The 14734-nt window shown below is 44.8% G+C and overlaps 2 protein-coding genes and 1 pseudogene across 2 annotated transcripts in view; 2 read left to right on the forward strand and 1 right to left on the reverse strand.

Annotated features, from left to right (window-relative positions):
- Positions 1-1170: 1170 nt before the first annotated feature.
- Positions 1171-12819, forward strand: LOC129650996 (dynein axonemal intermediate chain 1-like). Its single transcript, XM_055579743.1, has 9 exons — positions 1171-1242; positions 2270-2302; positions 4039-4137; positions 4299-4379; positions 9597-9723; positions 9980-10089; positions 10472-10591; positions 11652-11711; positions 12814-12819. Exons 1-9 carry the CDS (start codon positions 1171-1173, stop codon positions 12817-12819), a joined length of 708 nt encoding a protein of 235 aa, XP_055435718.1.
- A 138-nt stretch (positions 12820-12957) lies between these two features.
- Positions 12958-13863, reverse strand: LOC129650425 (60S ribosomal protein L5-like; annotated as a pseudogene).
- Positions 13864-14061: 198 nt separating this feature from the next.
- Positions 14062-14734, forward strand: part of LOC129650997 (dynein axonemal intermediate chain 1-like) — a 35880-nt gene continuing 35207 nt past the window's right edge. The window contains exon 1 of the mRNA XM_055579744.1: positions 14062-14175. Coding sequence (XP_055435719.1) covers positions 14062-14175 — 114 coding nt within the window. The remainder of the gene's footprint in view (positions 14176-14734) is intronic.

Here is a 14734-nt window from a genome sequence, read left to right on the forward strand (position 1 = left end):
TTCTGTGGTTTGACAGCTTCTGGGAGGAACCCTCAGAAACCTTTCAGGAATTCAGGCTTGTCTGCCTCAGACTTCTTCTTCTGAAAGACCAAGAGCCCAAGGTGGCAGCCTGACATTCAATCTCCTTTGTCATGCTTGGGAAGTCAGGGCTGTAGCTGATTTCATTGGCCTGTTTTGCATTTATTATAGTGTGGCTTTTACAGTGTGTTAATTGAAATATTTCCAACTGCCAAAAACAATTACACTCAAATTGCCTTGTCAGTTCTTTTATTGCCAGATAAATGTTTTACAGACATATTTACGGGGGGCAATGGTAACTGGATCTCGTTTCCTATTTAGGGCTGGCAGCCTGGAGTGGGGCTGGCCCTTCAGTGCTCTGTTGTGGGCCAGAAAACTGCTGGACACTGTGGTGATTCCATTTCATTACCTTAGGGATCAGAGGCTCTTCAAAGGAAAGCCGCTTTCTGGCTCATGCGGCTTAGCCTCAGAGGAGGGTTCCCATCCCTGGAAACCTAGGCGGCCTGGCAGAAATCTGAATCCGGCTGCTGTCCTCCTAGCAACAATCCCTGCCTAAGCCAGGACATGCCCTTCTCACCCTCTGGAATCCCCTCCCCATCCACCATCAAAGCCTCTCCACAGCCCCTGCCATGGAAGAGTTGTGAGAGTCCTTCCGGTCTAACCCCCTCACTTTGCATTGGGAAACCAGGACCCAGAGACCTCCTCTAAGATCACTCAGGTGGTCAGCGAGAGCTGGGAGCCGAGGTCTCTGCCTGGTGTGCCAGGCCTTCACCAACATGTGCCCTTTGGTTTCTCGACTGCCTTGCCCCCTCCTTCAAGGCCTAGACCTGCTTCTTCCAAGCTTAACACTCCCCCACCCCACACACATCTCCAGTCTCCACTGATCTCCTTCTTGCTCCATCACCTGAAACAACTATTTGTTCAGTGTCTATACTGCAGGGTTTTGTTTTATTTCTTTGGTGGAGCATTTTATAGTTTCTGTTATTGTTCTGCTCTTGCCATTTCACATGCTGTTTTCCTCTTCTGGACAGCCTTTCTGAAGAACATTTTCTCCACTTGGATAACCCATACTTGTCTTTTGATATTGAGCTGAGAAATAGCCACCTCAGTGAGGCTTTCTTTTGCACCCAGGCTGGGTTGGTGTTTCCATGCATGAGCACCCTGGGCACGTGTCTCTACTGCTGGCATAGAGCAGACTTTCAAGAGAACATGCTGAGTGAATCAGTGAGTAAATAATGAGCACTAATCACATGCTTCTGTCCTCCATGGACCCTGAGCGAACAGGGATAGGGACCTCATCTCTCTTCATCTTTGTCTCACTGTTTAGGTTAGTCCTTGACTCGTGAGTAGATGCTCAACAAATGTTTATCTAGTTGAATCTAGCATGCTACTCTTGGGACTTCGCTGGTGGTTCAGTGGTTAAGAATCTGCCTGCCAGTGCAAAGGACATGAATCTGATTCCTGGTCTGTGAAGATCCCACATGCCACATGGCAACTAAACCTGTGTGCCCCGATTACTGAGCCTGTGTGCCACAATTACTGAAGCCTGTGTGCACCAAATCACGTGCTCTCCAACTAGAACAAGCCCACATGCGGCAGCGAAGACCCAGCACAGGCAAAAATAAATAAATAGATACTTTTTTTAAAAAGCATGCTACTCTTGGGAACATAAAATTTTAGCATGCTAGAACTGGAAGATCATCATATCCAATCTTATGCATCTTACAGTAGATGAGAAAACAGGCTTCAAGAGGAGAAACATTTTCCTGGGGTCATGATTACTAAGGGGTTTGATGGCATTCATTCATATATTCAGTAAGTGTTTTGAACACCTGCTATATTCTGAGACAGCAGTGTACAAAGCAGAGTACCCAAACCTTCATCATAAACAACTGTTTATAAATATAATATGCCCTCAGAATCCCCTTAATGCTTGGCACAGATGAGCACTTAGTATATGATTTTTTAAAATGTTTGTTGAGCTAATTGCAGATAAGAAATGCCAGGCAGTAAGTTACCCAGTTGCTCTTCAGGGATCAGTCTCACTGATGCTGGAATCAGGTTGCCTCAGATATAGGGCCTCCTTGGCTGGGCACCTGTTGCCAATGAGAAGACTGTCTGTGAGATTTGAGGAAGCTCACTGTCGCTTGTCTTTGAGGTCCTTGGGCAGAAGCCCCCCTCTAATTCTCTTTCTGATATTCCTATGGAGAGTCACTTATGACTAATCTTCTGTTTCTGTTCTTTTTTTCAGAGCATCAGCATGGGCAGAGGAGCCAGGAAGAGAGTAAGTGCTGAGACCATGCAGTTTTTCAGCAAAAAGCTGTTGAAATCATTAGTTGTAACTTTTTAAAGAAAAGCAAAAAGAACGTTAAAATCACCCTTAAACCTATCACTCCGGGAAACCGCTTAGTTAACATGTGATGCTATATCTTCCCAGATATTTCTATGCACATATAAAAATTACATGTATTTATTTTTAAATGGAGTCCAACTGCATGTTCTTTTACAATCTGCTTTTTACGTACTATTTAGAGTACTTTCCATTGTCAGTAAATATACTTTCACAGAATCATTTTCAATTAATGCACACTCTTTTACCTTATGTTCATTAAGGCCATTCCATCATTTTGTTCAACCATTGTTGGACATTTAAATATTTCCTCTTTTTCACTATTATGATCAACCCTCCAACAAACATTCATGCATTTAAATCTTTGGGCCTACCCTTATTTTTTTTTTCTTAATATAAATCCCTATAACATAGAAATTTGGTACAAAGAGTGCAAATAATATGTTGGCCAAAAAGATAGTTCAAGTTTTTCCTTAATATCTTATGGAAAAGCCCAAACAAACATTTTGGCCAACTCAATACTTTTTAGGCTTTTGATCAATATTTCCAAATTGCTCTTTAGAAAGGTTGTACTAATTTACAAGTGCCCATTTTCCCACAGCCTCACCAACACTGGATATTGGTTTTGTCTGTTTGGTTTTCTTTGGTTTTAGTTTTAAACAGTTTTTTTGGTTTCATTTTGTTTTGCTTGCTTGCTTGTTTTTTGTGTTCAAAATGTACTGGTTAGGATGGTTTCCCATCCCTCTGGATTCAGGGTGCTTTTAGGGCTGGCTCTGTCTGTAGGAGCATCCTTCTGTAAGCTTTGCAGTTCCTCCTGTAGGCTGGCTGAGGACAGTAGAGCAACACACGAAACTACTGTTTGTGAGTGTTGGCTAAGACAGAGGTGATTTTATAGATTCCTGGGCATTTCACATCCATGAAGTAGGAACTGGTGCTCTGCACCAGGTGCTTCTTCTCGTGTCTCCTCTTCTGGACAGGGATGAAGGAGAGCCTCTGTGTTTTCTCATGGGAAAGCAGTCACCGCCCTTCACCAGTTTAATAATGAAAAAATTGCATTGTTTTATTTTCCATGTCTTTGATTGCTAGTGAGGGTGAATATTTTTTAATATGTCATGGGCCACTGTGGCAAGGTATTTAACTGTCTATCAGGGAAGGGGAAAACTTCTAGTTTTTTTTTGTTTTTTTTTTTTTTGCTTCAAGGCTTTGATAGGACTATGAGGCTTCAAGTTACAAAGTACAGGGAGTTTTACTGTAACAATAACCTTAAGGTGGCAAACTAGAAGGTAAAATGTGAATGAGAGTTGAAGTAGCTTAAAGAATGGCTGGAGGCCTTTGCACAGCTGGTCCTGGCATTAGCTTCCAGGCTGCATGGGAAGCAATAAGAAGGAGCCGGTTCTGGTCTTGCTCCCGGGGCCAAAGACCCAGCACAGTATTCCAGCTAAACCCAGACCCCTAGGTCTGAGGGGGCCATGATCTTCCAGGCAATGAGAACTCCGGTCTGAGCAGTTCCTTTGGACCCTCGCGTGAGCGCTCTGTTGTATGCTTTGTGTTCGATGTCTTGGGGCAGAGCTTGGCTTCTGGGAGGATGGTGAATGAAAGGGCTTCCTACAGTGCTGCTTGCTTGTCTAAGCAGGTAAGGCTCTTGTTTCTCATGTGCGGTTTTTGTCCAGGATGAAGACTCAGGGACTGAAGTAGGGGAAGGGACAGATGAATGGGTGCAGTCCAAAGCCACAGTTAAACCCCCTGACCAACTGGACTTGACTGATGCGGTAAGTGAGCAGCATCTTCCTCCCACCCCTTCCACCGCCTCCAGCCTTGGAGATGGACTCCGCGCAGAACCTAGGTTGCCAGATGTCTGCTTACATCCCAGGGTATCTTCAGAGGGGGTGGGGGCCTCTACATTTGACCCTCTTGGTGTTTCTCTCCTCAGGAGCTGAAGGAGGAGTTCACCCGGATTCTGACGGCCAACAACCCACATGCACCCCAGAACATCGTCAGGTACAGCTTCAAAGTAAGTCATCCTCTCTGGGGTAGAGGCCTCTGGGTGCTCCTGGGCTTGGTGACTTGCTATGTTGCAAAAGCCCCTCAGCTCTTTTTTAAAAAATTTAATTTATTTTTGGCTGTGCCGGGTCTTTGTTGCTGTGCACAGGCTTTCTCTAGTTGCAGCAAGGGAGAACTACTCTCCAGTTGCGGTGTGAGGGCTTCTCATTGCAGTGGCTTCTTTTGTTGCAGAGCACAGGATCTAGGGCAAAGGCTTCAGTAATTATGGCGCATGGGCTCAGTAGTTGCGGCTCACTGGCTTAGTTGCTCCACAGCATGTGGAGCATGTGGAGTCTTCCTGGACAAGGGGTCAAACCTATGTACCCTGCATTGGCAGGCACATTCTTAACCATTAGACCACCAGGGAAGTCCTGGCTCTCAGTTCTTGCAGAAATCACCTTTAAAGTGGGTTCACTGGCTGAAACCCTGAGATTTTACATGGAGTTTTCTAGAGATTTTTGAAATTTCTTTACAAATCTTCCTTCAGTCTCACTAATTACATCGTCTTAAGTGCCCTGCAGAGCCACTCTTTTCAAGAATCCTGAAGTGAATACTTTGGTAGGAAAAGGACTTTTCCAATGTATGTAATGTGTTAGTCGCTAACATCAATCATTGGGTCTCCAGAAGCCAGTGTGGCAGTGTCAGGTCCTATATTAGAACTTTTACATAGGATATCTCATTAATCCTCAGGGTTTTTTTGCTATAGGAACAATTTTTATCTTCATTTTATGGAAACCAAGGGTAAATAGATAAAACAAATTATAAAAGTCACATAGCCAGGATTCAAAGCAGAATTTGATCTAGTTTGATTGACTCGAAAGCAACATTACACCGCTTCTTTAAAAAAATGGTATGTATACATACACACGTACAGATACAGAGTTTTGAATATATAAAAGAAATCTAGAAACCCATGGTACTAGCTTCCAAAGATTTTTTGTTGTTGTTGTTTGCTTCAGAAGATTTGAAAGAGCAATGAATATACAATAGAAATGAAACCTCCTTCTCCTGTCCTTTTCTTTGGAGACAGCACACTCTGAGCAGTTTCTTTCTCTTTTTTAAAAACAGTTTTATTGAGATGTAATTTTTACATACTATAGAATAACCTATTTAAAAGTGTACAATACAGTGGCTTTTTGTATATTTACAGATTATGCAGCTATCACCACAAGCAATTCTAGAATGTTTTCATTTTCCCCCAAAGAAACCCCATACCTCTTAGTTGCCACTCCCTAGTTTTCCATTTCTTCCAGCCTTAGGCAACCACTAATCCCTTTTTCAGCTTTAGAGATTTGCCTCTTCTGGGCATTTCATACAAGAGAAATCAAATAATATGTTATTGTTTGTGACTGACTTCTTTCACTTAGCATACTGTTTTCAAGGTTCATCCATGCTGTAATATGTCCCGGTGCTTTATTTCTTTTTATTGCCAAATAATATTCAATCGTATGACTATATATTTCATTTACTCAATTTAATGTCCATCAATTGATCAACATTTGGATTGTTTCTGCTTCTTAGCTATTATGAACAATGCTGCTATGAACGTTCATGTACCAGTTTTTGTGAATCTCTTTGTGAGCACACTGCTTTTTATTCAAGATTGAGTAAGCACCGCCTCCACAAAGAGGTTGGGACAAATTCAGGTGTAGTTCTTGAGAGGTCCCACTCGTGAGTTGTGCTCATGGTGTCCCTCAGGCAGCCCGTTAAGGGGCAGGGGGTAGGTGGCAGAGAGAAGCTGCCTCATATCCCTGAGTTTATGCTGGAGTGCAGCGCGCTCTATGAGCTCCTGTTCTTTTGACCTCTGAAAGAGGATCTCTTTGGGACTCAGTGGGAGGCATGCTACAGGCAGAGGATTGGTGTCAATGTACCTCTCTTGCCCTCTTGGAAGCCCAGTTATTAGAAAAGATTCCCGTGAGTCAGCTGCCAGCTGGGTAGCCATGGGCTCCCAAGCAGGCTCACCTCCTCCAACCTTCTAACAGCCTCCCAGGCCTGCCTGGCATTCCTCCCACAGAGCTGGCCTCCAAGTCCTTCCCTGAGATCGAAGAGTTTTAGGTCTCCAAAGCTATTACTTTCCCTTGAAGTGCTGGCCTGGGGAGGCAGAGTGTTCAGATCTAAGCATGCCTCTCCTCCTTGCACAGAAGCAATGGAATCTGAATTCCATCCCTAATTGAAGAGGAAGGTCCTAGTCACTACTGGGGACAGGATGAAGGTGACATCTCAAATGACAACTATATGGATAATTTATTCTCATGGACATCTCCATTGTCAAAATAATAGCTAGTATTTTTACTGAGCACTTACTATGCGTCAGGCGCTCTGTTTTGAGTGCCTGATAGATTGCTTTCATTATTTTCAGTACTTAACTATCCTGCAAACTACTCATTCTCATTTTGCAGATGAAGAAATTAAGGCTTAGAGTGGCTAAGCCTAAGATCATGCAGGTAATAGGGAGGAGAATCAAGATTTGGATCCAATTCTGCCCACATCCACAGACCATGCTCTTAAGTACTGCACTGTCCCATCTCCCCATCCATCTGTGTTACTGAGAGAGGAAGAGCTTTATGGTGACTTTTAAAGGCAGAGTGTCCCATTCTGTGTACAGAAATAGTGATTCTTTCTGTTCTCCAGGGACAAGTGGGCCTGGTACCAGCCATGGGTTGGTTTCCTCTGTGGTGAGTTTATCTCAGTGTGCCATACAAAGGTAATAATTTTCTGTATGACTTGGAAAGGGCTGGGGACTTCCCTCGTGGTCCAGTGGTTAAGAATCTGCCTGCCAATGCAGGAGACACAAATTCAATTCCAGGACGATCGCATGTACCTCAGAGCAACTAAGCCCATGTGACATAAGTACTGAGCCCATGTTCTAGAGCCCACGAGCCACAACTACTGAAGCCCATGATCCTACAGCCCCTGCTCCACAGTAAGAGAAGGCATCCATGCACCACACAAGAAACCCATGAACTAGAGAATAGCCCCTGCTCGCCACAACTAGAGAAAGCCCCCACACAGGAACGAAGACCCAGCACAGCCAAAAATGAATAAAATAAAATAAAAAAAGAAGTGAACCCCTGCTCTCAAACTTTAGGGCTAGGATGCTGATCACTAAGGAGGTAGCCTAGAGGAACCAGACTATAAGCTTTATAAAAGCAGGGATCATATCTGCTTTTGCTAAGCTTTGTATCTCTAGAACCTAGAAAATACTTGGCACATTGTGTCTATACAAAAATTATTTGTTGATGAAGGAATGAACAAGGTTTCTTGTGCTTTAATAGTAGCCATGTTTCTCGTTTGCCATGTGACTTGACAAGTGCCACGCAAGCCCCAATCTTTTCTAGATTTTTGTGATCCTCTTAAGGGATGGGGGACTTGGTGTCTCTGAGGATCTATCCAGCCCTGGCATCCACTAAATAGAGTGGAGAAAAGGCCAGGTCAGGTGTGTTTGATGACTATGTGTGACCTCTCTGAGTTCTGGTAAGGCAGGCAAGATAGAATCTCTTGACATGGATGAAGGAGTCAGTGACAGGTCAATTCAGAGCCACTCAGAGTTGGAAGAATATATTTTAAAATATGTCTTTGACAGCACATGTAAAATAATGAAATTAGACCATTCTCAAACACCATATACAAAAATAAACTTAAAATGGATTAAAGACCTAAATGTAAGACTGGAAACTATAAAACTCCTAGAGGAAAGCATAGGCAGAACACTCTTTGACATAAACTGTAGCAACATTTTTGGATCTGTTTCTTAAAGCAAAGGAAATAAAAGCAAAAAGAAACAAATGGGACTTAATTAAACAGTTACCTAATTAAATGATTACCTTTGCACAGCAAAGATAACTGTTGATAAAACAAAAAGACAGTCTACTAAATGGGAGAAAATATTTGCAAATGATAAGGAGTTAACTTTCAAAATATACAAATAGTTCATATAACTCAACATAAAAAAAAAAATCCAAACTGATGGGCAGAAGACCTGATTAGACATCTTTCCAAAGAGGACATGCAGATGGCCAGCATACACATGAAAGGGTACTCACCATCACTCATCATCAGGGCAATGCAAATCTAAACCACAGTGAGGTATCACCTCACACCTGTCAGAAAGGCTATCATCAAAAGACCACAGATAACAAATGCTGGTGAGGATGCATACACCGTTGATGGGAATGTAAATTGATGCAGACACTATGGAAAACAACACAGAGGTTTCTGAAAAAAAAAAAACTAAAAAAAGAACTACTATGCGACCCAGCAGTTCCACTCTGGGTATATATCTGAGAAAAACAAAAACACTACTTCAAAAAGATACATGCGTCCCAACGTTCCTAGCAGCACTATTTATAATTACTAAGATACGTAAGTAATCTATGTGTCCATCAACAGATGAATGGATAAAGATGTGGTGTATATATATATACAATGGAAAACTACTCATAAAAATAAAATTTTGCCATTAGCAGCAACATGGATGGACTTGGAGGGTATTATGCTAAGTGAAATAACTCAGAGGAAGACAAATACTGTATGATATCACTTATATGTGGAATCTAAAAAACACAATGAACTAACAAATTAACAAAAAGAAGCAAACTCACAGATATAGAGAACAAACCTAGTAGTTTCTAGTGGGGAGAGGGAAGGCGGGAGGGTAGTATAGGAGCAGGGGTGTAAGAGGTACAAACTATTAGGTACTAAATATAAAATAAGCTACAAGGATATACTGTACAACACAGGAATATAGCCAATATTTTATAATAACTATTATCAGACAACAACAAAAATTGGAATATAACCTTTAAAATTGTGAATCATTATATTGCACACCTGTAACTTATATAATATTGTATTGGGTTGGCCAAAAGTTTGTTGGGATTTTTCTGTGAGGTGTTATGAAAAAATCCAAACAAACTTTTTGGCCAACCCAATACAACAGCTATACTTCAATAAAATTTAAAAAGAAAAGCAAAAAAAGTCTTAACGAGAACTTAAAAACAACCACAACTTCATTTGTTTTCTCTTCTTGAAACTGGAATGCAGTGAAAACTTCAGGTTAACTGAGAATTTAGTAAGTGATAATTCTGTTAACAGATGGACCGTCTCAGGCCTTTTGAGTGAAGGCAGGCTAATTTTTGATGCCAGCCCTTTGGGGATCCCTGGTCTGATGCAGCCCCTTTCTTCCCAGGAAGGCACATACAAGCTCATTGGCTTTGTGGACCAGCTGGCAGTTCACTTCACCCAGGTCGGGAACCTGATCCCCAAAGACTCGGATGAAGGGCGGCGGCAGCACCACCGTGATGAGTTAGCAGCCAGTAAGCCCCCGGGTCAGCCTGAGGCTGCAGCCCAGAGCCCGGTCCCCTTTCTCTGGTCACTGTAGGGAGGAGGTGGCTAAGCCAGAACACTGCAGAGCCTCTCCTTTCATAAAGTCGAACAGCTGGCTCTCCTGGAGAGGTCTGGGAGAACCCTGGGGCAGGCGAGGTCTGAAAGACAGAAACCAAGAAGGCCTTGCCCTGCCAGGGGATAGGGGAGTGTGTGGGACTTTGGGCTCAACGGCAGTATCCCACCAAGGTTCTCAGGAGTCCGCCAAGATGATGATTTCAGAAACAGAAATCCTGGAAGAAGAAGAAGAGCCCAAGGAAGTTGAAGCTGGGAGTCAAACAGATGTGCCTATAGTTGAGGTGCAGTATAATATTACTGTCCATCCCACCCCTTCCCTGGAGGAGGAAATGGCAACCTACTCCAGTATTCTTGCCTGGAAAATCCCATGGACAGAGGAGCCTGGCAGGCTTCAGTCCGTGGGGTCACAAAGAGTCAGACACGACTGAGCATGCATTTGCCCACCCCTTATGGCTCCAGCTTTGGCTGGAGGCTTTAAGGACACTCGGGGGGTGGGGACTGAAGGTGAGAAGTGAAGAGGCCACATTGCCAAGACCTCTGGCATCATCCTTCCCTCACATTCCCATCCTACCCCAGGACACGACTTCTCCCCACTCCCCACCCCACACCACCTTCTTCTCACAGCTCAGTCCTGGTCCTGTGGGCCTGTTCTTTTCCTCCCAGGCATCTGACAAAGTGGCTGAAGAAGAACTGATGACTCCTAAGCAGCCCAAGGAGCGAAAGCTCACCAACAAGTTCAACTTCAGTGAGAGGGCCTCACAGACCTTCAATAACCCTCTCCGGGTAAAGCAACCCCCCACCCAGCCCCTTTGCCTCGAAGCTCCACACTGTCCATAGTGGGGAAGAAGCAGGCCTGACCCCAACCCCTGCAGCCCTCAGCCTGGCAGGTGACGGGGCAGATGGAACCGTTTCACTCTCCAAGGAGAGCTGGGAGCATGTGTTCATGCCCCTATGAGTCATCCAGGCAGGAGTTCAGAGGGAGTAACAAGGAAGCTGGATTCCTCTATCAAGAGACTGAAACATGAATTGGGCCTCAAAGCTGAGGTCAGAGTTTGGGGAAGATAGAGGAGATGAGAGTGTGCCGGGGAGATAAGACTAGGAGCCAGTTTGACTGAAGCTGATGGTCTCTTTGATAGACTGGCTGGTATTTCCCTGGCTCATAAATATGGAGGAACCTGAGTATGGGCTGAAAGCACCTGTCAGGGTTTCAGGTGAGAGACTCACATATATAAGGCAGCGTTCTACACAAGTCAATCTGGGAGGAGGGCAGATATTTACAAAGGAAATAAAAGCAAAAAGAAACAAATGGGACCTAGGTAAACTTAAATGTTTTTGCACAGCAAAGAAAACCATTGATGAAACGAAAAGATAACCTACTGCATGGGAGAAAATATTTGCAGGGTGGGTTTTTGCCACTCCTAACCACCCTCTGTAGTCCCTGTGCTGACACTGAGCAATCTGGGTGAGACACGATGGTGGTGGGGGCGGAGGTGCCTCGCCAATGTCTTGCCAGAGGTTGACCAGAGCATCCGGAGGCTGGCCAAGGCCTGACTTCTTGTAGATCTGTCCATCCCCCACTTGGAGTTCTTTTTGATTGAAACTGTCATAGTTTGGCTTCAGTGGCCCTACTTTCTAGTTTAGGCTTCTTCTGAAGGAGGCTTGCATAAAAAAGTCTAGGCTTTCACTGCATCAGTTTGTCCTTTGCCCAGGCCACTCTTTACTTCCCCAGTGCTGTGTCCCACCCCTCCCTCAGCTCCAAGCAAATGCTTCTCATGTGGCTATACCACTGGGGAAAGAGGAGTTAAGGGCTTTCTGTGGGTCACCTGTTGTCATTGTTCTCTAGGACCGAGAATGTCAGATGGAGCCTCCTCCTAGGACAAACTTTTCAGCCACAGCCAACCAGGTGAGACCCTGGACCAGTCTAAAAGCCATCACTCCCCACCCCACCCCCGTACCATATCCTTGTTTTGCTCCCTCAACAACAAGGAAGACTGGTGTGCTCATAGATTCCTCTGGAAGTCTGCCCTCCTCATCCACCCACTTCCTGGCTCCTTGTCCAGTCTCTGAACTCCAGACACATGAGACAGTAGGTCTCTACTCAGAGGGCTTAGAAACAGCCCAGGATAAGACTGTCCAAGGGGGACACAGGTATGGTTTCTAGAAGTTCCTCCAAGACTGGGGAGAATGTACATTCCCCAGGACTCTCTGCAGCCCGTGGCACCTCACAGCTGACTCTGCAGTGTTAGCACTCTGACCCTGCCCTTCCAGCAGCCTTCAGTGTTCCTGCAGACCCTCCTTCCCCCTCCAGTCCTATGGGATAACCACACTGATTTGGGCAGGATATGGTGCTAGATATGGTGCTAGATAACCTGGGGTCAGTCCCCAACTCTGCTGCTCACACTGTAAGATCCTAGGCAAACCATGTCACTCTTCATGCCTCAGTTTCTTTATTTATCAAATGAGGATGACAGGCAGCTTCACAGGGTTGCTGGAGGGCTCTGAGTGAGATAACAGAAGTACAGTGCAGTGTGCAGGACCGGCCCCTGGGGGAATTATTAAAGGGCGGATTGCCTCTCTGGCCTGCAGGTGGCAGTGACTACTCAGCTCTGGGGAGCACACAGAGCTACCTGGGGCATTTGCCCAGCCCCTGATCCATGTGGCTTCCTCTGCTACTATCCTTGGGCTTCTCTTGCTGTCAGATCCAGTTAGCAGGAATTCCCTTACTTTTGTTTATCTCTTTATGCTGAGAAGGTATGATCAGGGCTGTAGACAGCCTGTTTATCCCATCTCTATAGTAGGGGGTCATTTTTTAAATTACCTAGTTCAGAGTCTCATAAATCACTAAGAAAAAGGTGATCTAGCTGATCACTGCCCATTTGTTCTGCCAAGCGGAGGTGGTAGGCTGGAATGATACTGATCTCCAGCTGATAACCAAGCCCCTGGGTTGCAGGGTGGAAAGACCAGCTTTCATGGGTGTCCTGAGAGTCCCTTCATTCCTGTCCTAGAGCTGACCATTAGCAGTGAGTGTCACTGAATGCATAATTGCAGTGGGCCAAGTAGAGGTTGCTATGAAGGCATGTGACTGGGTTTATTTTTTTTTTTCTTGTTCAATAAGTTTATTATTGTCTTATCTGAAAAATCTTGATAGAAAATTGTGGTTTGGTTTAACTCTCAGCAGCTTGTTCCTGAGCTCTAAGGAAGCTTGCCTTCTTCTGAGCTACATGATCTTTCTCCTGGGCAAGTGACATTTTGGGACAGTTCCACCTCTTCTTTTTAACTTCTTTCTTAGGCTTCTTCTCATACACTGGATTCTCTCGTATTGCAGCATGAGCTTTCTTATACATCTCCTCCATGTCTGGAGTTACGTTGTTCTTTATGTACTGAGAGAATTGTTTCTTGTAAGCATCTTCATCTTCTTCAATCAGGTAGCGCATGTAATCTGCAATGTTTTGCCCCATGATGTGCTTTCGGTGTACCTCAGCACTGAATTCTTTGCTTTCTGAATCATAACCAGGGAACTGTTTGGTACTGTGAGGGATAGACAAGCCTCCATCGACAGCTCCCTTTAGGGCCCCAAAAACTTTATTCCCGGTAGTAGTTCTGGCAAGTCCTGCATCCAGGTAACAGGTGAAGGCACCAGGTTGACCATCGATGCTTTCCACATTGTATTCATCTCCAGTCACCTCGACTTGCCCTTCATAAATTTTGTCCATACCAAACCTATTAAGAAGCCTGTGGGCCAGCAGCAGGCCAGTACAATATGCCGCAGCATAATTTGTCAGGCCAACCTTGACACCATATTTTGGGAGTTCGTGAGCATAAGCTGCACAAACTATCATATCTCCTTCTATACGGGCATAAGCAATCTGACAAATGATATCTCTGTTCGTTACATGAATAATCATTCTGTATTTAGGTGTGTTGTACTTATTTTTATCTTGGATTACCAATCGTTTACGAGCATAGTAGTCAGTTTTGCCCTCTCACCTTCTTCTGAATTTCACTTGGTATCTCTTGAAGTAGGCCTTGTTCTTGACAACTTTAACAAACCCCATCCTGCAGATCAGAACCCAGATTCCATGGCTTGCCACAGAGCTGCAGAACCAGCACAGCTCCAGGGGGGAAAAAGCGTGACTGGGTTTAGGATCACCTCCTCAAGCCCTAAAGGCTGAAGAGCTGGTCAGGTGAAGATTGTGCCCTGAGATGATCCTTCTCATCTTGCCTTTGCCTAGTGGGAGATCTATGATGCCTACATGGAAGAGCTCGAGAAGCAGGAAAAGACTAAAGAGAAGGAGAAGACAAAGACCCCAGTGGCTAAAAAGATGGGGAAAATGGCCATGAGGAAGATGACATCTATGGAGTCCCAGGTTTGGCGAGGGCTCCCATGGCTCTGTCACAGAGAATGACTAAGTGGGGTCTTGGCTCCTAGGTAGAAAGAAGCCTGGCTGTCTGGTAGGACTTCACAGACACTTAAGGGCAGGGGGCCATGCTAGTGATACTTATGAACAGCCCTTTCCTTGTAGGAAAGTGTGAGGAGAGCTATAACTGCCTCTGGCATTCCACACATTCCTCCCCCTCCCCCCCAACAATTATAGGTCTGGAGGCTAGCAGGAATTCAGAATTGTCGGGCTAGGGGACAGCAGGAGACATGCTATGCTATGCTATGCTAAGTCACTTCAGTCATGTCCGACTCTGTGTGACCCCATAGATGGCAGCCACCAGGCTCCCCCGTCCCTGGGATTCCCCAGGCAAGAACACTGGAGTGGGTTGCCATTTCCTTCTCCAATGCATGAAAGTGAAAAGTGAAAGCGAAGTTGCTCAGTCGTGTCCAACTCTTAGCGACCCCATGGACTGCAGCCTACCAGGCTCCTCCATCCATGGGATTCTCCAGGCAAAAGTACTGGAGTGGGGTGCCATTGCCTGATA

This window comes from Bubalus kerabau, chromosome 4, assembly GCF_029407905.1.
Source record: "Bubalus kerabau isolate K-KA32 ecotype Philippines breed swamp buffalo chromosome 4, PCC_UOA_SB_1v2, whole genome shotgun sequence".
Classification (NCBI taxonomy): domain Eukaryota; kingdom Metazoa; phylum Chordata; class Mammalia; order Artiodactyla; family Bovidae; genus Bubalus; species Bubalus kerabau.